The sequence below is a fragment of the Erinaceus europaeus genome, chromosome 7 (assembly GCF_950295315.1).
Source record: "Erinaceus europaeus chromosome 7, mEriEur2.1, whole genome shotgun sequence".
NCBI lineage: Eukaryota > Metazoa > Chordata > Mammalia > Eulipotyphla > Erinaceidae > Erinaceus > Erinaceus europaeus.
Window position 1 is genome coordinate 112,566,947 of NC_080168.1, and position 24,184 is coordinate 112,591,130.

Sequence of the window (24,184 nt, forward strand, 5' to 3'; positions counted from 1 at the left end):
GACCAGGGAGGATCAGAGAGGCCAGAAGGATTCTAGCAGGTCCCTCTGCCTTTGCACTCGTCCTCAGCACCAGCCTCCACTCAGACCCCACCATGTCCTGCCGCTCCTACAGGATCAGCCCGGGCTTCGGGGTGACCAGGACCTTCAGCTCCTGCTCTGCTGTGGCCCCCAAAACTGGCAACCGCTGCTGCATCAGCGCTGCTCCCTACCGAGGGGCGTCCTGCTACCGAGGCATCACTGGCTTTGGTAGCCGCAGCCTCTCCAACCTAGGGTCCTGTGGGCCCCGCATGGCTGTCGGAGGCTTCCGTGCTGGCTCCTGTGGCCGCAGCTTTGGATACCGTTCAGGGGGCGTGTGTGGACCCAGCCCTCCCTGCATCACCTCCGTGTCGGTCAACGAGAGCCTCCTCACACCCCTCAACCTGGAGATCGACCCCAACGCCCAGTGCGTGAAGCAGGAGGAGAAGGAACAGATCAAATGTCTCAACAGCAAGTTCGCTGCCTTCATCGACAAGGTGGGTGTCCTAGATCACACCCTTCCTGAGCTCCATCCATGCTCCTTCCTGAGGCCAGTCAAGATGGGAGACAGCTTGGAGCTAGCAGAGGGAGAGAAAGGCAAATCAGTCTTGTCAGAAGGATGTGTCTCTACTGTTTTAACGACAATAAAATGTACAAAGGATCCAGGGTGGTACAGAAACTGAGTCTAGGTGGGCCAGGCGATGTTGCACCTGGTTAAGCACACACACTACAGAAACTGAGTCTGTCATCTAAACTGAATCTGTGTATGTGCTTCCACAGACAAAATAACTCAGGGATGTTAGGACTGCCTCTGAGACGTGCCTGGCACTGGGTGCTGGAACAGTGGGAGATGGTGGAGAAAACAGAAAGCATGCAGCCCCTGGGGTGCGGATCCAAGCCAGGCTGCTGCCCATTTTGTTCTTTTCCCCAGAAGTGGAGAACTGGGTGGACATGTTGTCTGTGTGCGTAACAGAACCTGCCTCCTGCTTTTACTGCACGGAGATTAATGGATTTATGCATGAAAAGCACTGGTGTGTAATAAGCCCTCAATAAATAGTAGCTGTCATTACTTCCAAGGGCAGTAAGTAGAGGTGAGGACATGTGACAGTTCATCACTCCCTGCCATCACGGACTCCTCCTGCATCCCTTGACATGGCTCTGGCTGAGTAGACAGGAACTGCCTCTGGGACCCAGGATCAGGGAAACTGGGGGCTGTGGGAGTGGCCTTCCTACTCTCAGCTTCTCTTTCTTTAGTGACCTTGTTACCCCTCAAAATAACCCAGCAGGGTGGGAGCTGTTTTCTCCACAAACTGAGGTTGTGAGAGTTTAGATGAGCTGCTTAGACTTGCAGTGGCAATGATGCCAGGGACCCTGAAACAGACGCTATAACTCACTGATCCTATGATAGTGAATCAGCCCACACTCTAGGGTCTCAGCATCCCCACTGATATTACAAGAGGATATTTACCTCCCAGTGGGCTGTGGTGATAGGTTGAAGTTGATAAAGAGAGGCCTGGCTGATAGCTCACCAAGTAGAGCACACCATGTGTAAGGGACTGGATTCAACCTATCCACCATCCCAGTTGCAGGGGGAAGCTTCATGAGTGGTGGAGCAGGGCTGCAGGTGTCTCTCCTCTTCACTTATCTCCCCTTCTCTACATCTGTCTCTCACCCTCTATAGAGAGATGAGTGGTGGAGCCATGCAGGCACCCAGTCCCAGTAGTAACTCTGATGACAAAATAAATTGACAAAAACATAGACACAGAGTGTATGTGTGTGTGTATGTGTGTGTGTGTAGACACAGAGTAAACATCTAATCTGTTGTATACATGAATAAGTGAAAAAAAAAACCTGATAATTAGAGTAATGATGAAGTTGGCTAAACACTACATCTGTGTTGGGATTGCTCTAAGTTTTTCACGTGTTAACTTGTTCCCCTTTTACTGCTCTAAGGCAGCCACCATTAACTTGATTTCAGAAATTAGAAAACCACGAGGTCAAATAAATTAGCCATTTAAATGGCTGAACTGGTACTTAATTCAAACCCTTGGTACCAAGTCAAGATGCCCTTTCTCACACCCACAACTCCCCCCTGGGAGACTAGGAACAAAGTCACTTGAGTACTAGACTCTCAGTCCCTAGCTGGCCCAGCTGTTCAGTGAGCCTTGGAGAAAGAGTGCTCTGGGGAATCAGACACCCCACCACCACTACCAGGCTGCTCTTTCTGAGTGTCTCCCACTCCCTGGCTGCAGGTGCGCTTCCTGGAGCAGCAGAACAAGCTGCTGGAGACCAAGTGGCAGTTCTACCAGAACCGCCAGTGCTGTGAGAGCAACCTGGAGCCGCTGTTCAGTGGCTACATCGAGACGCTGAGGCGGGAGGCCGAGTGTGTGGAGGCTGACAGCGGGAGGCTGGCCGCGGAGCTCAACCACGTGCAGGAGGTGCTGGAGGGCTACAAGAAGAAGTGAGTGAACAGAGCAGGGGGTGGGGGTAGCACAAGTGGAAACAGGACAGCTCCTCCACTCCTGGTTGTTCTATGGTAAGCAGCCTGAGCTGGGACTGCCCAGACCTCAAGTGGTGTCAGTAGGGCAAAAAGTTTCTCCATTCTTCTCTCCTCCTCTACCATTTGGGAGTCCTGGGGATGTCACACTGAGTCAGGAAGCAGAGGAGGACTACCTGTTCCTGCCTTCCTGCCCTGGCACCAGCTCTCTGTGGACCTAGGACACACAGAGGATTTTAAACTTGGGGAAAGCATGTGTGGCTTCTGTTCTCATGTCACAGACAGAGGGACCAGGGTGGCAGCAGGGCCACATCACACATAGCATAGGCCATGAGGGGGACAAATTGACTCCCTGAAGAGCCAGTTGGCCAGGGAGCTGGTAGTGGCCAACTCCAAGACTCAGTCTCAACTCCTGTTACCCACTCACCCAGGTACGAAGAGGAGGTAGCACTGAGATCCACAGCCGAGAACGAGTTTGTGATTCTGAAGAAGGTAAGGAGTAGAGAGGATGGGGCCCCCTCTGGAGGGTGCCTGCCTCTGGCCTTCCCCAACACACAGCCCCTGCTCTCCCCTCCATTCCCAGGACGTGGACTGTGCCTACCTGCGCAAGTCGGATCTGGAGGCCAATGTGGAGGCCCTCGTGGAGGAGTCGAGCTTCCTGAAGCGCCTCTATGATGAGGTGAGGAGGACCCTGCCCAGCAGAGGGGCCTGTGGGTCCATGTGTGATGCTGACATTTATGCAAACATGCAGAGTGGAGTCAGGGTGGATGGCTTCTTATTTCCTGTGTGACAGAGAGGGAATTTCACATCAGACAGAGAAGCCAGGACAGCACTCTGATACAAGCAAGGTCAGGGATTGAACTGGGAACTGCAGATATTAAGCCAGCCATTCTACCACCTGAGCTGTCTACCCAGCTGTGGAGGGGATGCGTGGTGAATGAAGGAATCACTAGTCTGACATTCCAACCCCAACTCTCTGGCTGGGTGACCGAGGCAGGCAGGCTGTGTTCACACTCTGGTCTGATCTGCCTGTTGAGCCAGGGGCTGTCCCCAGATGACTGCTAGGGCCCCTTTCAGTTGTACTGTTTTGTGGGTACTGGAGGATTCTGTGAACAGGAGTCAGGACACCTGGGATCAGCGCCCCCAAGAGAGTGAATGCTGCCCCCTAGTGGAGCAGAGGGAGCAGATCCAACAGAGCCACAGCATATAAAGCGTTGACTGCTGCCACCCTCTCACCCCCAGGAAATTCGTGTGCTCCATGCCCACATCTCAGACACCTCAGTTATCGTCAAGATGGACAACAGCCGGGACCTGAACATGGACTGCGTCGTGGCTGAGATCAAGGCTCAGTACGACGATGTCGCCAGCCGCAGCCGAGCTGAGGCTGAGAGCTGGTACCGCAGCAAGGTGGGTCACAGGGGACCCCTGACTCCTAGATGTGTCACAAGTGGTAGGTATATATTAGAAATAACTGCTTTTATCTGGGGGTTCGGATGCTTAAGGGTGGTCAGAGAAGAACAGAGCTCTGGGGCAGTGCTTCCAGGGTGGCTGCACAGGCCCAGGTCAAACTGCCCCCACACCCAAGGTGACCTGGAGAGGAACTGTGCACCATCCTGGCCCCTCACATCTCTCTTCTTCCACCCCCAGTGTGAGGAGATGAAGGCCACGGTCATCAGGCATGGGGAGACCCTGCGGCGCACCAAGGAGGAGATCAATGAGCTGAACCGCATGATCCAGAGGCTGACGGCCGAGGTGGAGAACGCCAAGTGCCAGGTACATTCATAGAAGGACTCAGTACCCAGCACAACACATGACAGCACCAGGGTCTTTGTCCTCAGGAACACAAAGGTGTGATCCCATCAGTGAGGAAGCCAGGATCCAGAGAGAGGGCACAGGTCCTGCCACTCATACAGCACTCAAGGAGGGATGAGTCCCCTCCCTGCCCATCTGTCCCCTTGGGCCCACAGTCCCATGAGTCCCATGAGTCCCCTGAGGCCTTCCCATCTGCCCCCTTGGGCCCACAGTCCCACTAACCACCCAGTCACATGGAGCTGACCTGCCTTCTCCCTGGGACCCTTTTCTCCTTGCCCCAACTCTCTCTCCCTCTCCCTCTCCCTCTCCCTCACTCTCTCTCTCTCTTTCTCTCTTTCTCTCTCTCTCTCTCTCTCTCTGTCTCCCTCTCATGCTGTTGTGCTCACATCTTCCCTGCAGCGAGCCAAGCTGGAGACCGCTTTGGCCGAGACTGAGCAGCAGGGTGAGGCCGCCCTGGCCGATGCCCGCTGCAAGCTGGCAGGGCTAGAGGAGGCCCTGCAGAAGGCCAAGCAGGACATGGCCTGCCTGCTCAAGGAGTACCAGGAGGTGATGAACTCCAAGCTGGGCCTGGACATCGAGATCGCCACCTACCGGCGCCTGCTGGAAGGAGAGGAACACAGGTGCGCTCAGGAGGGTCTTGGGGAGCACAGGAGATGGGGGTCCTGGACCTGGGGACCAGGAGCTGAATTATCTGTACCCTCCTGGGGGCTGCATATCTGACTTCTGCTCATCCAGTGAAGCTCCGGTAATAGTAATGGCTTACACTCAGTGCGTGCTAAGTATGCAATATAATCCACATGCTCCAATGCAGTGGAAGTTGTGTCTCCATCCAAAGAAAAGTAAATAAGACTCAGCATCCAGTGCCTTTCTTGAGACCACACGTTAGTCAGTGCAAAGGCCGGGACCTGCTCCCAAGGCACTAAATTCCATGACCTTCTGGAAGCCTGACCTGCTGCAAGCAGTCACATGCCGTAGAAACCAAGCAATCTGCCAGCCTATAGCCCTTTGGCACACAGAGGTGCCCATGGTGGCTCTCCTTCCTGTAAGTTTGGTCAGCCCCATCCAGGGTGGCATGGCCACGCAGCTGACAGTCTGATTCATCCTCTCTCCTCCCTCTACCGGGAAGCTGAAAGCCTGTTTCTGCAGCCAGGGAAGGGTTAAGGAAACAAGCTGAGCCATGAATGAAGACTTCCTGATTCATTTGGGGGTGGGTCTACATCTTCAGACATCTGTGCCCTCAGCAAGCATGCTCAAAGGAGCTGAACTAACAGAGTGCTCTGTCCCCACAGGCTGTGTGAAGGTGTGGGCTCCGTGAATGTCTGTAAGTATTTCTGGGACACACCCACCCATCCAAAATGACTGTGGCAAAGGGCAAATCTGAACCCTCAAATCCAATCCATTGACCTGTTCACACTGCCTCTGGCTCCTTACTGGGGAAACCTAGAAAAATATGAATAGATCAGGCAGCTTTGCCCCTGAGGATGCAGGGCCTCCCTCCGACCCCCCAGAAGCCTGAGATGAACAAGGCTTGAGTTATTAACCTCTAACCCCTTGAAGGTGGAGACACTGCAAGGTGGAAACCCATTTTATTTATCATTTTTTATATTTATTTATGGGAGGAGGGAAGAAGGGAATGAGAGCCAGAATATCAATTTGGCACACGCAGTGCCGGGGATTGAATTTAGGATATCATCCTTTTGAGTCCAATCCCTATCTATTCATTATCTCACAGACCAACCTTTTTAAAAATTTTAAAACTCTACTTACTTAGTAATGATAAAGGAGGGAATGAGAACCAGAGCATCCTCCTGGCACCTGCAATGCCAGGGATCAAACCTCAGGTTTAGGAGTCCAACACTTTATCCACGGTGCCACTGCTTGGGCTGTGCAGGAATCCTTAAGAGTCTGACATGGGGTGGGCGAGATCACAGCACATCACTCAGCCCTCTGTGTCCCCTCTCTCCCTGCAGGTGTCAGCAGCTCTCGAGGAGGAGTCAGCTGTGGGGGTCTCACGTACAGCAGCACCCCGGGGCGCCAGATCACCTCTGGCCCCATGGCCACCGGGGGCAGCATCACAGTGATGGCCCCCGACTCCTGTGCCCCCTACCAGGCCTGCTCCTCCAGCTTCAGCTGCGGAAGCAGCCGGTCAGTCCGCTTTGCATAGAGTCAGGGTTGGGCCTGCGTCCACCTGGGAGTAAATGGTGTATGAATGGAAAATGTGTGCTTGCTTCCAGAGTCTTCCACTTGCTCCTGCAGAGGAAAAGCAATCCTAAGTTGCTCCACCACCTTCTTAGGGGAAGTGAACTCCAGCTTTCATCAGAGTCCTCCCCTTTAACCATTCCTTTAACCCTTCCAGTTTAACTCCAAAACACCAGGGGCTGATTTGTACTTTCCAGCAAGCTGCCTGGGACACTAGCTGTCACCCATGGTAACTGAATACCAGGAAAGCTCGGTCTTCTCATGGGACATAGGCTGAGTCTGACCCTCCAGCCAGGTCTCCCACAATACCTGAATCCGAGCCCCCATCCTATCCCCTACAGCTCCCTCTCCCAGATGGGAAGATCTCTGCAGGAAGCATTGGCCCAATGGTTAATTCTGGTTTTGTTTTTGTTCTGCTTGTCTGACTGATTTCCTTCTTCTGGGTAAACTTGTTCCAACCAAACTCCTCCTGTGACCTCCGAGTTGAAAGGCCTGTTGCAGGAGAGAATCCTTTTGACTTTGAACAGGTCTTTCTATTCAGTGCACCTTTATACATTTCAAATAAAACTCCAGGGTTGCTCCAGACCTCCCCCCCCCCACCACTGCAAGAAAGGGGGGTAGGAGGTGGAGTCTGTCCAGTGCAGAGCTGGTGGGATAGAGAAGGTTAGGCCATATCCTGGGTCTCGCTTTTGTCATGACTGTCTGCAGGTGCCTTGCCTTCTGGGCTGTCTCGATCTGTGTTTCAATAAATGCTGCTGCAATGCAAGGCTCTGTGATGTCATGAACCACAAAGTCCCATTCCACAGGCAGGGGTAGCACTCGGTTCCACTTGCACCCTCTCCAGAAGACCAGCCCTTTCCAGCCAGGCAGTGCTTCCCTGGCCCCCAAGTAACCTTCCCAAAGGTCCCCAGTCTGACTCCAGTTCAGTTCTTAGTACTTCAGGCCTGACCATAGCCCTGGATCCCTACAGCATGATCTTCTTCTCCCTCAGCCATCTTCAAGACCCCTTCACCTAACACTGACTCTCCCTGGGATGAGTTCCACCCCATGGATGAAATCCACTTTCTGAGGGTCCAGGACCATCCCATGCCTGATCCACCCCCCCCATTCCTTGCTCAGTGTTCCCCTATACCTCCCCTCCTTCCTACCCACACATCCCCATCCCTATGTCCCACCTAGTCTAGAACCCAAAAAAAACTCTGGTTCAGTCTTTGTTGGGGAGCCAGGAATGTCAATGAATGTGCTTGGAGCCTGAATCCAACAAGAAGCCCATTAAAGGAGTGGCTCCTCTAAGCTCTGACCCCCACTCACTCACAGGATGGGGCTCTGAGGCATGTCAGATCAGGAAGGAGTGAATGAAGCCAACAGCTGATAAAGTAGTAATGATTCAAACCCTCTGGACTTTTGTCAATTTTTCCAGCAGGAGAACAAATTGACTGTAACTACTCCAGGCTGAGGTCCACCTGCTAGACTCCACTATGGTTCCACCCCCAGTCTTCTTCTGGAAGGAGAAATGAAGGCTTTGTGCCTTCTAGAGGACCTTCACTTGGGGTCCAAAGGATTGCATCACTGCTGGGGGATGCCAGTCTCTCTGGAGCTCAGGCTGCTGCCATTTGAGGCTCACTAGGTGGATCCTCCAAGTCTTCAGTTCACCCTACCTGTCCCTCCTACCTCTCTGGGCTTCAGAGAGAATGGGAAGAATCACAGTAGGCCAGTGTTCAATTAAGGAGCATCATTCACCCACAAGAAAGGTTAAAATCTCAAGCACTAAAAAATCAGTTAATGCATAATCAACTCTGCTGTGAAGTGAACTCTATATGTTGGATGTCAGCCAAGTGACTTCAGGTGAGGGAGTAGAGCCCTTTTGAGTCCCACCACTTCCCATGGTTCTGGAGTGCTGGGGTGAACCTCTGTTTGGGAAAAGCTGGTGTTCCCATGGATCCAGTCCACATATAAATCAAAGGCCAAGTATAACACTTCCAAAGTGTGACTCCAGACATAGAAAAGTCAGACACTCAGGGACTGGAGACAGTAATAATATTTTTTAATAAGAGTTCATGCTTTGTGTGCAAAACCCAGTCAACCCACTCAGCCACTAGTGGTGTCATTAGCTTACAAGATGAAACCTCTCCTCAGTCCTCCTTGCAGCCAATGGCAAAACTCCAGGGCCAGCTCCTCCACTTCAAAGGATTCTGGAATTACCACTGTCATTTCCTAATAAATGAGCTTTCCCTCATAGAAAGCAAAAGGTAATTCATAACTAGTATTTTATTAGAAAAAATACAGGGGAATTCAAGTGGTATAAAATCAAGAAGTCAGGGAGAAGGACGAAGAAAGAGGAAAAGGCTTAAACAATAAAATGAGTCCAAATATCTCCTAGGCTCTCTTCCTTCAAAAGACCACAGATCAAGAAAGAACTTCACCTGAGAAAATTGGATCCTCTAGGATGGAGGAGATAGTATAATGGTATGCAAACAGACTCTCATGCTTGAGGCTCCCAGATCCCAGTTTCAATTCCCCATGCCACCATAAGTCAGAGCTGAGTAATGCTCTGACCAAGAAAGAAATTTTAAAAAAGGAATAAGCAGAAGAAGAAAGGAAGGGAAGGAGGGAAAATGTGCCCCTCTATATTTTACCAATTTAGCTATTCAATGTTTCCCTCCAAAGTGGCAATGTTCCCAAAGGATTTAAATGATTTCTATAGTCTTTTCATAAATCCAGGTAAGTTTGGGCTTTAGTGTTTTCATCTTTGCCCTCTTAGGTCACAAGTACCCCTCCACTAAGTCCCAAGTCTCCTCTGCTTTGGTTCTATCTGTGGGACTTTGATAAATACAAATATTGTGCCAAGAAGACTCAATGGACCAAATTCTAAAATAAGGTGGAAAAAAAGAGATGAAGTAGCCATTTTGCCTAGTACACCCAGCATGTCTCCCTCTTTGGAAAGGATGTAGAAGTTGGGAACGAGTATCTGGAAATGACTCCTTGTCTGTGTGTGCGTCCCAAGGCCACCCTCTGGGAACATGAGCTTTCAATGTTTTTCTCAGTGACAATCAGAGTAAGGAGGGCACCTTCACAAAGTTCTGCTCTCAGGAAGTCCATGCCTGTTTCAGCTTTGTTTAAAGATAGTGGGTTTCCCTAGTCTGACTGGTCCTATGCCCCTAGAACTTTAAATAGTGGTGGTGAAAGGAATGGAGTGGATAGAGGCAATGCTAGAGGTTGTACTTTTTAATTAAAAGTGGAGAAAATATGGGAGGCACAAATAAGATACCTGCCACCATCAGATAGGAGACACAGACTCCCATTGCCCTATCCCAGGGCAGCAGGTGCCCAGGGCATGCCTTTTCCAGAACAGAGCTGCTGGCCTTCTCAATCTGATTTTCCAGCTCTACTTCATTCCCAGCTCACACAAGGAACCCAGATTGTGACATGTCCAGTATGTGGCCCTTAGAGACTTTCTCAGTCCAGAAGACAAAGAATAAGAGGGGTCACTGTATACCTAAGAGAAAGCTATGTCCTTCCTGAGCCCAAGGGGACTAGGGTGCTCCTCAGGACACATTCTGAAGCATTGCCAAGGAGAACTGTTCAAAGTGTTTGCTGTGTCTTGAGATCAAATACGCATTTGCGTGGCAAAGTATCTCTTACAAAGTTAGATAGTTTTTCTTTTTAGACCCAAGTAAAAGACAGCAGAAGAAATAAAGTCCTTATTAAAGAAGTGAAATGGTGGGTCAGGTGGTGGTATACCTGGTAGAGTGTAAATTTTATCATGTGCAAGGATCCAGGTTCAAGCACCTAGAGCCCCACCTGTAGGTGGAACCCTTCACAAATAGTGAAGTAGGTGTACAGATGTCTCTCATTTCTCTATACCTCTCTGTTTCCCCTCACCTTTCAATTTCTCTGTCTCTAAAAAAAAATTAAAAAATAAAATGAGTAAGTGAAACAAAGTTTTTCATCATAAACTCTCTCTACTTCATCACATGGTGTCAGAGAAACTGCAGTGTTCATCATAGTTCATCATACAGGTACCAAGCACCAGGAATTACCTTAGTAGCAAAAATTAATAAATTAATAATAGTAGTCATGCTGTTGCTCAGAATAGTGGGTGAAATACATCTATGAAGTGTCAGCCACTTTGAAAGTATTTGTGAATCCATATCCCCTTCTCTTCCTCTTTTCTACCTTTGTCCAGACTTCCCTACACCCCAGCACAGGTGGCCCAGACTGGCTTTGATCTTTGAGTAAATTTGAAGAGATTCACCTGAACCTGTGAGGACCCAAAGGAAAGTCACCTCCATAGTCAAAATTACCCAGGTTCCCTGTGATTTCCTCTGCCCATGGAAGCCAATGGTTCTCAAACCAGTCCCTAGAGGAATCACTCAGGAACTTGTTTAAATTCAGATTCCTGGACTCACTCCTAGAACTTTCAATTCAGTAGTTCTGGATCAAGCCCAGGATCAGCAACTGTGGCAAAGAGCCTCATAGATCCGAGAGGAGGTGGGATTCCATAGAGCACACCTGGACAAGCGCCCAAATGACCAGAGCTCGGGGTGGGCTAGACATACAACAGAAGAGGCAGCCTTCACTTGGTGACCAGGAGAAAGCCTTTGCTGTGGGCATTTAATCAGCACATCCAGAGAGAGTGAGTCATATCAGCAACCACGTAGGCATCATACAATTCTAAGCCACCAGCAACAAAATTCTCTGCTGAATAGTTTCCATCAGTCTTTCCTTCCTGGCTCCTGAGTAGAGCAATTTGGGGGCAGAAGTGGGGGTGCTTCTCTGGGGACACACAATCTCCTCACTCCAGTGAGGGGCCCCTGGGGCCCAGCTCCACTTTCTTGCTGCCTCTCAGTGCTGCAGTGACCCATACACTGGCATCCTGCCACATCCCTCCTTTCCCAGGGTGATTGGACAGCAAGCAGTACTTGCTAAATGTCTGTAACCCCAAGTTAGTTGGGAAAGAAAATGGCTAAGCAGCTTATATCAAAAAGTCCCTGTGTCCCTTTGCAGAAGCACAGAGAAGCACCATCTGTGGAGGTGGCAGTCATGCTAGGCCTGGATTTATATTCAAGGAGTAAATCGCATCGCCAGTAAGGAGACCTGACAGGGAATTCTGGGCTTCTTGTAAGGGGCAACTACTAGCCTGCCCTTTGGGCTTCAGATAGAGAAGAGCCCCTTTTCTATATCCAGCCCCACACCATACCCATCTGTCTTATGCCCCAAACCCCACTATGCAAACCGCACAGATCTGGTACTGGAGCAGGCCCCCACCACTGAAGGGAAGCAGATGGCACTGCTGCTGGTAGCCACACCCCCAGGTGACGCTGGACGCTGGACGGTGGAGCCAAGATCCCCGCAGACCAGGCCACCCTGGGAACGGCTCACACCTGCAAGGAGACACAGGATCAAACTTCTCCTTCACCCCTGACACAATAGAACATATCTAGAACCCAACATTAACTCTGTGCCCTGAGAGACCTGTCCAATGGGTCTTACAAAACAATAAGCAAACCTGGGCCCATGGCTGTTTGCCACTTGAAGGAATGTACTTAGCAAACAGGACTTTTTAATTTGACTGAACCAGACTAGCACAGATCTGTGTCTGTACCTTCTCTGAGCAAAAAAAAAAAAAAAAAAAAAAAAAAAAAAGAGGGGGCTGTGGTGAAATTCAGCTGCAGGCAAGACAGGGAGAACAACTAGGCACCTCCACTGGAAGCTGTGCACATGCAGGGGTATTAAAGACATAGGTGGAAGAGTTGCCTCGCATGTCCACAGCTCATGAGGGTACCCAAGTATTCCTTCTTCTTAAGGCTTTGCACTGCTGGAGGAGCATTCTACATGTAACTCAAAGACTTGGGCTATTTCTGTAGAACCAGTAAGGGTCTGGAAATGTACCATACTCATTAACTGAAGCTTCACAGATGCTCCAGATGGATCCATGTGGGGGTCCTCCGCTTGCCTATACCTTCTACCTCCCTAATCCAGCGTCCCATGGACAGAATGGGCGGGAGGTAGTTACCAGTTAAATACAACCCAATGTTAATACCATGACACCCAGGGACAGGTAGTGGTACACCAAGTTGAACATATACATCAAAATGTGAAGGACCAGTGTTCAAGCCCCTAGTCCCAACCTGCAGGTGAAAAGTTGCAATATCCATGAAGCAGTGCTGCAGGTGTCTTTCCTTCTCTCTCCCTCTCTATCTCCCCTTCCCTTCTCAATTTCTCTCTGTTCTGTCAAATAAATAAACAGAATTTTTGAAAGACCATAGCATCCCAGCGATCCCCAACTTACAGATGTTGATAGAGCCTATGCCTTCGCACAGCCTGCAGGAGCAAGGAGAAAGGGTATGGTTAGAAGCCAGCTCCTCTACCCCTGGGCAGGCCAGCTCTCCATCTGAAGCAGGAGAGAGGAGAAGAGGGTGGGGACATACTGCCCTGCTCTCCTGCAGGTGCCATCAGGGTAAACACCATTCCCAAAGACTCCCAAAGAAGGAAATATCAGGTTGCCGCTTCCAAAAGATCACTGTGCCACCTGCCAGTCCTCACCTCTGCTCCTCGCCCTCCAGCAGGCGCCGGTAGGTGGCGATCTCGATGTCCAGGCCCAGCTTGGAGTTCATCACCTCCTGGTACTCCTTGAGCAGGCAGGCCATGTCCTGCTTGGCCTTCTGCAGGGCCTCCTCCAGACCTGCCAGCTTGCAATGGGCATCAGTCAGGGTGGCCTCTCCCTGCTGCTCAGACTGGGTCATGGCAGCCTCCAGCTTGCAGCGCTAGCAAGGAAGAGAGGAAGGAAGGATACTAAGGAAGGTGCCAGCTGCGGCAACTTAGTGGGATGTCCTACTTCACGTCCATCCTTTTAAAAAAATATTTTTATTTATTTATTACTGGATAGAGACATAGAGAAATTGAGAGGGGAGGAAGATATAGAGAGGGAGAGAGGAAAGAGCCAGGTGGTGAAGCACTGGGTTAAGCGCACGTAGTATGAAACTCAAGGAACCTGGTTCAAGCCCCAGATCCCCACAGGGGTGTTGATTTACGAGCGGTGAAGCAGGTCTGCAGGTGTCTATCTTTCTCTCCCCTCTCTGTCTTCCCCTCCTCTCTCAATTTCTCTATGTCCTATCCAATGGAAGAAAAATGGCCACCAGGAGCAGTGGATTTATAGTGCAGGTACTGAGCCCCAGCAAAACCCTGGAGGCAAAAAGTTAAAAAAGAGAGAGGGAGACAGAAAGAGAGAGGCACCTGCAGACTTGTTTCACCATTTGTGAAGCTTTCCTCCTGCTTTCCTCCCTGTGCACTGTGATGTGTGTGCTCAACCAGGTGCACGGCCACCAAGCCCCTTCATTCTTTTTTAACTTTTTTAGTTCTTTATTGTTTATTTATTGAATAAAGATAGAGGAAGGAGGAAAAGAGGAAAACAGAGAGACACCTACAGCACTGTTTCACCATTTGCAAACCTTTCCCCTGCATATGTGCTCAACCATGTGCCACCACCTGGAACCCCTCCATTTAAAAAAAAAATTATAATTATATTTTTTATTTATTACTGGATAGAAACAGAGAAATTGAGAGGGGGAAGTAGAGAGTGAAAATATAGACACTTGCCTCACTGTTTCACCATTCATGAAGCATTCCACCTGCATATGGGGGCCAGGGGCTTGAACTTGGGTCCTTATGCACTGTAATATGTGCACTTAACCAGGTGTGCCACCACCTGCCCCCTGCCCTATTCTTAATGGTCAACTTTTTCACTAAGTAGGCAGAGAAGTAGTAGTCATTCAGAACTTTCAGTCTTGATCTTTGCACCACTTGGTGATACACCCAAGTTCACAGCAGCCATTAAAAGCAAGGAACCATTAGCACTGGAATAAGACAGATAATAACTAGTGATGTTATCATGGATGTGTGTGTCATTATTAGTTTGCAAGGCACTTTCACAGATGTTATCTTATTTGACCTTGAGGCTACTCATGAACTTGACAGAGCAGGCATTGCTTTACCATTATGCAGATGAAGAAATTGAGACTTGGAAAGGCTGTGACTTTCCCAAGGCCACTCAATTAATCACTGTCCAGCATAGGTTTCCAGAAAGCCATAAATGGGGTCTCATTCTCTGGCACACTGAGATTAGCATGTTCGAAGAAGTTTCCCTTTACAACATACACCACACTAACTACAGAGGCTCCCTTCGGTGTCACTTAAGAAGTAATAAGGACTGGGCTGGGGACAGAAGTCTATGCAAAAGACTTCCCAGCCTGAGGCTGAGGTCCCAGGTTCAATCCCTAGCACCACCATAAACCAAAGCAAAGCAGTGCTCTTACAGTTCAGCAGAAAAAATAAATAAATAGCCTAATTCTTAAAAAAAAAAAAATACAACAGGTCTACCACCTGTAAGGAGAAAGCTTCATGAGTTATGGAGCAGTGCTGCAGGTGTCTTTCCAGTGTCCCTGTCTATCTATCTATATCTATCTATCTATCTATCTATCTCATCATTAAAAATTAATTAAATGGTTGAATTAAAATATGTTCAATAGCTCTAATCATCAAGAAAACCCAAACCACTTCATGCTGGTAAAAAAAAAAAAAAAACTAGCCAAATCCTGGAAAGGATAAAGAAAACCAGAGCCCTCTGTATGTGGCTGGTGAGAATGGGGAAGCTAACATGAAAATTACCAAGAAGTTCCTCAAGCAATTTTTTAAAAATAAAAGGGTAAATGAGCTAAAAATTCTACTTCTGAACAGAAATCTGGTTATTAGGAATTATTAGCATTTTATGTGGGAGTAAAGATGGGAATAGGATTGAAGATGAAAGATAGATTATTTTAAATTTCAAACATGCACAGATAGTTGTGCATCTGTACAACTTTATTTTATTTATTATTAAGCCCCAGATTTATTCCTAGGGCTTGATGCCAGCACAAAAAATCCATAGCTCCTGAGGCCCCCTTTTTTTCTTTATTTGATAAGACAAAGAGAAATTGAGGGGAAAAGGGATTAGAGTAGGGGAGAGAGAGAGACAGACAGACAGAGAGAGAGAGACAGAGAGAGACCTACAGTACTTGTTTCACTACTTGTGAAGCTTTCCCCTTGCAGAGAAAGGGGGAGTGGAGCTCGAACGTGGATCCTTACACATGGTAACATGTGTGCTTAACCAGGTGCATCACTGCCGCCACCACCATCCTGCTCCCTCTGCCCCCTTTAAACAATGTAGTATGGTGAGTGATCAGCTGAGGCCTACGGAGTCCAGTAAAAGAGGGGAGAGAAATCTAGAGGCAAGTTCTGCACTAAACTACCCTGGGTCCATGCTCCCAGAGGGATAGAGAATGGGAAAGCTACCATGGGAGGGGGTGGGTTATGGGGATTGGGTGTTGGGAATTGTGTGGAGTTGTACCCCCCTACCTTATGCTTTTGTTCACTAATCCTTTCTTAAATAAAAAATTTTAAAAAAAATGTAAAAAATAAAATAAAATAAACCACACTGTCAAGGATGTGTTTAGAGATGAGAACTGGTAAAGACAGATGAAAGGGAATGAGAGTGAAATGTAGGTTTGCTAGACAAACCAACTGTCTTCTTAAAATGCTTAGGACACCATGGAATCCTTCAGAGGCCAGTGGTTAAAGCAGAAGCCTCTCCAGAGAAAGCAGCAGCCCCTTGAAGAAGGAAGAAAGTGGGAGCGGATTGGAAGGCCCCAGTCCACAGAACAGAAATTCTAGTCCCCCGCCTGCTGCTTGGCTTTCTCCACCTCAGCAGTCAGCCTTGGGATCATGTGGCTCAGCTCCTTAAGCTCCTCCTTGGTTCTGCAGAGGTTCTTGCCCTGCTGAGTGACTGTAGTCTTCATCTCTTCACACTGTGGGACCAGAGACAGGCAGAAAAAAAACAGCCAGCGACAGAGATGTGGCTGGGCTGTAAACTGAAAGTGGTCCCACACTGCTCAGACTAGTCTGGGGCTCTGTGACAGCCACTCCCCCTTCCTGTTCTGCTTACACCAACACCGGGACCCCTCCATGAGGGAAGCTTCTAGTTCATGATTGTTTTTGCTCAACCCTCTGGGTTACCTTGGTTACCAGGACTCAGCCTTAGCCCAGCTGTGGCTGGCAATGTCATCATACTGAGCCTTGATCTCAGCCACAATGGAGTCCATGTTAAGCTCCCTGCTGTTGTCCATCTTGACCACCACTGAGGTGTCAGAGATCTGTGACTGTAGGAGCTGGATTTCCTGTTGGAAACAGCAGCAGTGCTCTCAGCTCCAAATCCCCCTCTGACTCCTGTCTTCTCATGGAATCCAGAACAATAGTCCAGGACTCTGAAACTTTTAGAAATAAAGTAGAAAATGACTAGAAATAACAATAAATGATCAAAGCATTTCTTTAAGAAAAGAACAGGCTGGAATGTGGACCATGGCTTCAAGGCAAGAAGTTAGATGGAATTCCATTAAAGTCTGAATGGACTGGGGTCAAGTGATAGGTCACCTAGGAGATAGGTAGAGTGCAGGCTTCACCATGAGCAAGGACCCATGTCTGAGCCCCCAGCACTGTATGGGATCACCACACATAGGGGAAGCATCACCTGCAGTAGGACAGTGTTCTCCTTATCTATGTGTCTCTTTCTCTGCACCCCCCTTCTCTATCTCTCTTCACCAGGAGCAGTGGAATCAAGCAGGCACGAAACCCCCACCTCCACCCCCATAAAGCCCCACAAAAAATAAGTCCGGATGAATAGAGGCAGGTTTTGATGGACAAACACAAACTGGCTTTCTTGGCCTAGGGCCTGAGCTCTCTGGACCAGCAGTAGCTCTCTGTCTAGTGGCAAAGCAGGTAATAGCCAGACACAGAGAACTGGGTTTTCTAGCGAGGTGTGCACACTGCTAGAATGATCTACCATTACTATATCTGTGCTCCTACACCTATACTATCAGATCTCCACGTTGTGCTTCAAGTCACTTTAAAGGAAAGACCTCACGCATAAAAAGGAGGCCTGAGCAAGAGAAAAATCTGTAGTCACAGAAGGCCCTAGAGGAGTAAGAAGTTGACAACTTGTTCTGGGAATGTGGCCACAGCCCGAACCCTCATGGACTCTTCTGGGGATAGGAGAGACTCACCTCCTTATAGAGGGACCACAGAAAGCATGTCTCCTCCTTCAGGGCCTCCACATTGGCCTGCAGGTCAGCCTTGTGCAAGTAAGCACAGTCTATATCCTGGTGGAGACAGACAGCAGATGTATGAGGTCATACAGTGCCCCTCCTTCCCATGTCTAACCTGGACTTCTTTGGGGCCCTCCAGAAGGGACCGGCCTTTGCCATCTACCACCACATTGAGGGACCCCTGGGCTAGGAAGTGGAGGGATATATGGCTCCTCCAGCCTTGCCCTCAATTCTTTCAGAGTCCCCCAGACCTTGATCAAGTTGGCAGTCTAATATCAGAACCCAAGGTGTTAGGCTGCCACCTTCCAGGCAAGCAGCCTATGGAGCATGTGGGTACCACAATGAATGCCTCCCAGCAGGAACGGTGTCCTGGTGTTCTGCCTGGTGCCACCCAATCCCCAAGGAGCTGACCCTCCTGCCAAAGCTGAAAGTTACACCTCTCTAGGCAGAGATTCTACCTGCCCTTTTGCCATCCTGTGGCTCCTCACAAATAAGGTATCTAGCAGCAATCTGTTAGAGAGCATCCATTTACAATCCGATAGCTAATTGGTGACCACAAGTGTCTTTAACAAAAGATGTGGCCAAAGACCTTATTCCCCAACTAACCCAAGGGGGAAATCCATTAGCAGTGTTTCCCTCTGCCTTTTCATCATCTGCAATGGCACCGAATGAGGAGAACAACTTGCAAAGTGATGAGTAAAATGAGTCAGTACCCCAGCACCACTTCCCTATCCTGTAATCTGTGATGTCAGCAGAGAGAATCAGACATCCAAGTGGCCACTTCAGCTACTCATGGAGATTAGGAAACACCAAGCCAAAGCAGAGTGCTGAGGCATCCTCACTAAGAAGCATCTATTGGTACAGTCTGGGCTCTACAAGGGGCTCAGGTGACTGTCCCAGTCATATGCAATGCCCCCCCTGAACTTGTCAAGGAACTTGAGAGCCTTCCATTACTTGTGGATTGAAATGAACTCAATGAGAGTTCAATGCCCAGTTTCAGAGCATCCAACATCCCAGGTGTCATCCCTCCAGTGTGGGAAGAGTCACTCACCTTCTTTAGCACCACAAACTCATTCTCAGCTGTCGCTCTGAGGACCACCTCTTCTTCATGCCTGAAGAAAGAACACAGGTGCACAGACTCTGGAGCTGACCAGCTGAACCTAGGGGTTTCCATCCTTGCTGGTCCTGCCCTTGGCTTCCTGCATGACTTGGGAGAAGAGACTTGACAGCTCTAGATTTTCCTTTCTCAGCCACAAGGAACCCACTAAAGAGATACTGGACAGGGAATCTGAGTTCCCACTTTCTGGTCCAAGTACAAGATAGGACTGAAGTCACTGCAAACCCTGAAGCAAGTCATCTTCTCTCTCTCTCTCTGTCTGTCTTTCTGTCTGTCTGTCTCTCCCTCTCTCTCTCTCTCTCTCTGCCTCTGGGGGAAAGCTGCTGGGTATGTAGTAAAACAGTTAATATTTTGTGGTTAAATAAAAGACAAGTACTCCAAAGACCCTGGGAACCCCAATATAAATAAATAAACAGAACATAAATATCCACCAAGTCATTCTTTTTTATTATTATTGTCACCAGGGTCATCACTGGGGCCTAGGGTCTGCATGATGAATCCACCACTCCTAGTGGCTTCTGCTTTCCTTTTATTGTTCCTTCTTTTATGTGATAGAACAGAGAGAAACTGAAATGAAAGGGGGATATAAGGAGGGAGAAAGAGTGGCCCTGCCTTGCCATTCATGAAGCTTTCCCCTGCAGGTGGAGACCAGGGAGTTGAACCTGGATCTCGCACATGGTGACACATGTGCTCAATCAGATGCACCAGCACCCAGTCCCCCAAAGTCTTTTTTTTGCTTCCAAGGTTATTGCTGGGATTTGGTACCCACATTACAAATCCACTGCTCCTGGTGGTCATTTTCTTCCTCTCTCCTTCCCTTCCTTCCTTCCTTTCTTGCTTTTACTGGCTAGGACAGAGAGAAATTGAGAGAGGAGGGAGAGAGAATGATAGACAGCTGCAGACCTGCTACACCACTTGTGAAGCAACCCCACTGCTGGCGGTGAGCCAGGGATTTGAACTAGGATCCTTGCAAGGGTCCTCGCACTTCATACTATGTGTGCAACCTCCCACATCTCTCCCCCCGCAAGCCAAAATTATTCTTATGATAGTCCTTTCTCCATCCTCCAACATCCACTGACTTTAATTCTTGGCAGCAAAGCCTCTGTGCCCAGACTGCCAGGTTAGCCCCCTCTCCTAGCCTGGCCCCACTCTTCTTGCCCAGGAGGTTTTTGTCTCTGTTGCAGCTCTGGCCCCAAGACCAGCAAGGGAGACCAGAGTTCCCAGAGCATGGGTTTTCACAGCTTCTTAATGACAGTCATTTGGGCTGCTATAAACTCTGAGCACTGTAATTACCTGCCCTCATGCCCCAGTGGGAGGCAAGCCTTGACACCCATGCACTGGGGATGGTGTCTGCATGTGCATCCCCCCCAAGGGAAAGGAAAACCCACTGCTGTGTCCACCTGGATGCTCCAACCTGATAGCCCAGAATTCCAGTGGCTTCCAGTAAGCACTTACAGGCCTGATCATGTTACAAATCACCCCTCATTTGGTGTCTACTGGAGGGGGGGGTGTGGGATAAGTTAACACAGTGGTATGTTGAGTTTAAACTAGGTAACAGCCAAACTAATGAGCCTAATACAAAAGATTTACGTAGACCTTTTGATAGCAGAAGCTTGCAGATCAGCAACGTGATTTCTCTGCAGAGTGAATAAAAGAACAAGCCGGGTTTATCAGATATATCAAATGACACCAGCCAGATCATCTTTGCTTCCACCCATCTGAGTACTAGCTGCTCCCAAGTTCTGTAGTCTCCAGCCCTATTGATCTCTGCTTGCCTGTTTTGCTGGTTCCTCTCTCCCTCTCTGGGTCAGTCCATGCCTTGGAGGTATGTTCCCTCCTTCCAAGGATGGAAGCCATACTCTCCAAAAAAAAAAAAAAAAAGTCCCCTCTTTCCAGAAGGAGCTATAAGTGGTAGGAGCTGAAGACAGAGCAGATGATAAAGTAGAACTGTCTGACAAGTGACCTGGAATGACCCTGACCTCAGCCCTCTCTGCCCCCAGGAGACCTGTGGAGACCCACTGAAGACCTTCCCTGTTCCATCAACCACGCCCAGCTGGGTCACACTCACTTCTTCTTGTAGCCCTCCAGCACCTCCTGCACGTGGTTGAGCTCCGCGGCCAGCCTCCCGCTGTCAGCCTCCACACACTCGGCCTCCCGCCTCAGCGTCTCGATGTAGCCACTGAACAGCGGCTCCAGGTTGCTCTCACAGCACTGGCGGTTCTGGTAGAACTGCCACTTGGTCTCCAGCAGCTTGTTCTGCTGCTCCAGGAAGCGCACCTGCAGCCAGGGAGGGGAGACACTCAGAGAGAACAGCCTGGTGGGGGGGTGGGGGGGGCTGCCAGAGCACTCTCCACCCTTGGGGATGACCTCTGACTTGCAACAGCCTGTGCTTTGCCCCACAGACAAAATCATTTTTGCAGTGTCTGAAATCCTATATCACAAATGCCCTCCCAGAGAACTCACCTCCCCCAAAAGTGCAAACAATGCATTTATTCTGCACAGAACAAAATAACATCTGATTCTACAGAAATAGATCTTCAAGGTAGGGCACAAATAAACCCTAAAAGATGCTCATGTCCTAATTCATGGAGCTTGTGACACTTTACAGTGTGAGGCAAAAGGAACCCTAAAAGCTGAATTAAGTTCACAACTTTGCAACTAGTCTAAATTATCCAAGTATTGCCCAGGTAGTCAGTCACAGGGGTCTTTTCAAGTAGAAGTAGAGGACAGAAGAGTGAAGGTTTCAGGCTGATGAGAAAGTAAAATTGCCTTGTTGTCTTTAAAGATCTAATTTATTCACAGATATGAGAGACAAGTCAGAACATCATTTTGGCATATGCAGTGCTGGGACTGAACTGTGAGGCTCAGGCACACAAGGTCAACACTCTACTAGCTGCAATATCTCCCCACCTGCTAAAGACTTATTGCTTTAAGTTGCTAAGTTCGTGGGCATTTTTGTGGCAGTGATTTTAAAAACAACCACCATGGCTCCCACCTGGCTGGGAGCCCCAGAGAGAAAAGCCAGGTCAAGAGTTCAAACCCTCCTTGCCTCCCTCTGAGCCTCCCAGTAAGCTGAGGCTCTAGAGATATACCAGCTGAGGCTCTAGAGATATACCAGCAACTGTACGTGGGGTCTCTCTAGCCCATGCTGATCCAAGGCATGTTTGATTAGCCCTGGACAGTTTCTAAGAAAAAATCTAATTCATTGCCCATATTTGAGTGATTGAAAGGAAGACTCGTAATCTTGACCTTGGAGAGGCCCCAGCACTGCTAGACCAGCATGGGGGGGGGGAAGTTCCAGCAGCATGTCCCTCCAGATGAAAAGTCTCTCAGCTTGGCTCACCCAAATGATCTGTAGGCCCAGTGAAATCCCCCTAAACCCCTAAGATGCCAGGAGTGCCAGCCAAGTATAAAGCAGCTGTCCATCACCCATGTTTATGGGGATAACATTCCAGGCCTTGATTGTATTAAAGGTCCTGGGTTTGTGCAGACAAGTACAAGTTCAGGGGCAGCTTCAGGCCTTGCCTATTGTGCAGGCTCAGCCTCACCACATCATCATATCACCCACTCGGGGCTCATCCTGTTAGGAGGAACCTACCCCTTGCAAAAGACAGAGCTGCAGATGTGGGCCTCGTGAAAACTAGGGAAAAGGGACATCTCCAGGCTGGTACAGCCCCTAGCTGAAAGACCAGAGTGTCAGCTCAATTTCAAGTGCCCCCTACATACAAACACACACACACACACACACACACACACACACACACCTTGCTGGATATCTCTGTGCAGTAAGCAACCTGCATGACTCTGGAGTTAGCCTCTTTTTGCCAGAGACAGAATAAGAAGTTTGGATGCATGACCAATGATGTTAGGAATGGACACAAGTGCCTTCTACAGACATGCCCATCCCAGGTGTTGATGTTTTTCAGGGAGCAAAGTTCCCACCCACTACCACCACAGTGTGTGCCTTCTTTCAAAGCACTGGTACAAACCTGGATACCATTCAGCCCTGGAAAATGTGCCTTTGCTCCCCTGGGCTTCCTGAATGACCTCACCCAAAGATCGGGCTGTGAGCTTTCAGAGAGAGCTTCACAGGGTCAAAGGGAGCCAGACTGTGTGTGCAGGCTGAGGAAGTACAATCCGAGCAAGAAGTAGAGCTCGGCAGCCCTTCCCTAACTCTTCCCTCAAGCTTCTCAACTTATTGGTTAATCTATGGATGTGTGGAGGAATTCACACACACACACACACACACACACACACACACACACACACACACACGCACACATGCACACATGCACACACACACACACTGCCCCTGTCAAGAAGGAGCAGAAATGGAGGTGCCCGCCCCTCTTCAGCTTGGTTCTGCTCTCCATGTGGGAGATGTTGGCATCTCCTCCAGGAGAGAGATCAGACAGCAACCAGAGAAGAGGAGATCACCCCAGTCACACCCTTTGACTGAGAGTGATGGGATCATAGACACAACTTCAACTCCTGACGCACAAGGTCAGCGGCAGCAAGGCAACTTCCTGTTCTGCCTGGCAGGTTCTTGTCCATCAGGCATTTGGCCTTCACAGCAACATTTCAAAGCAAGGACCCCAACTGAACGTCCTTCCTAGGGTCATGCATTCATCTATAGCAGGGCTGGGATTCCGGAAGTTTGAGCCCTGCCTATTACTGGCCCCCAAGCCCCTTGCTCCTGCATGAGCCACAGTTTCAGGGACCCAGCCACAGACCCACCTTGTCAATGAAGGCCGCAAACTTGTTGTTGAGACACTTGATCTGCTCCTTCTTCTCCTGCTTCACGCACTGGGCGTTGGGGTCGATCTCCAGGTTGAGGGGTGTGAGGAGGTTCTCGTTGATGGTCACAGTTGTGATGCAGGGAGGGCTGGGCCCACAAAGGCCCCCTGCCCTGTAGCCAAAGCTTCCCCCACTACGGAGGGCCAGCCATAACTCAGAGCAATCCGTGGGGACCCAGCTGAACACAGACTGAGACTGCCAAAGCCCTGGAATCGCCTATAGCCTGGCCTCTCAGGACTGGCCCCATGGTTTGGATAGACTCGAGCCCCAGGTTTGAACACCACGGCAGAGCAGGAACTGAAGTTTCTGGCCACACAGCCAAAGCTAATGTGGTAGGAACGGCTTGCCATGCTCTCTTTGAGGGTAGCCCCAGAACAATGGAGGGGCCAAGGGTTCCTTCTTGCAGGAGACCTGGTAGTACTCCTGCCTTTTATTGGGCCAAGGCCCAGCCTCCCAACAGCATGAAAGGCAGGAGAAAGTTATTAATGCTGTTTATGAGCGTGGGAATCTCCCGCTAGGCAGGCCTGGAGGAGCACTGAGGCTTGTCTCCTTTAAAAGCAAAGGGAATAGTGAGTGGACCCTTCTTCACTATAAAACTTTGCCAGCCTTTCC

At 49.4% G+C, this 24,184-nt stretch overlaps 1 protein-coding gene and 1 pseudogene across 1 annotated transcript; one reads left to right on the forward strand and one right to left on the reverse strand.

Moving 5' to 3' along the window:
* The first annotated feature begins 10 nt into the window (after positions 1–10).
* Positions 11–6,544, forward strand: LOC103109186 (keratin, type II cuticular Hb5). Its single transcript, XM_007518226.2, has 9 exons — positions 11–512; positions 2,268–2,476; positions 2,944–3,004; positions 3,096–3,191; positions 3,755–3,919; positions 4,160–4,285; positions 4,724–4,944; positions 5,614–5,645; positions 6,295–6,544. Exons 1-9 carry the CDS (start codon positions 93–95, stop codon positions 6,486–6,488), a joined length of 1,524 nt encoding a protein of 507 aa, XP_007518288.1. The 5' UTR covers positions 11–92; the 3' UTR covers positions 6,489–6,544.
* Positions 6,545–12,723: 6,179 nt separating this feature from the next.
* Positions 12,724–23,922, reverse strand: LOC103109187 (keratin, type II cuticular Hb5-like; annotated as a pseudogene).
* Between the last annotated feature and the right edge of the window lie 262 nt (positions 23,923–24,184).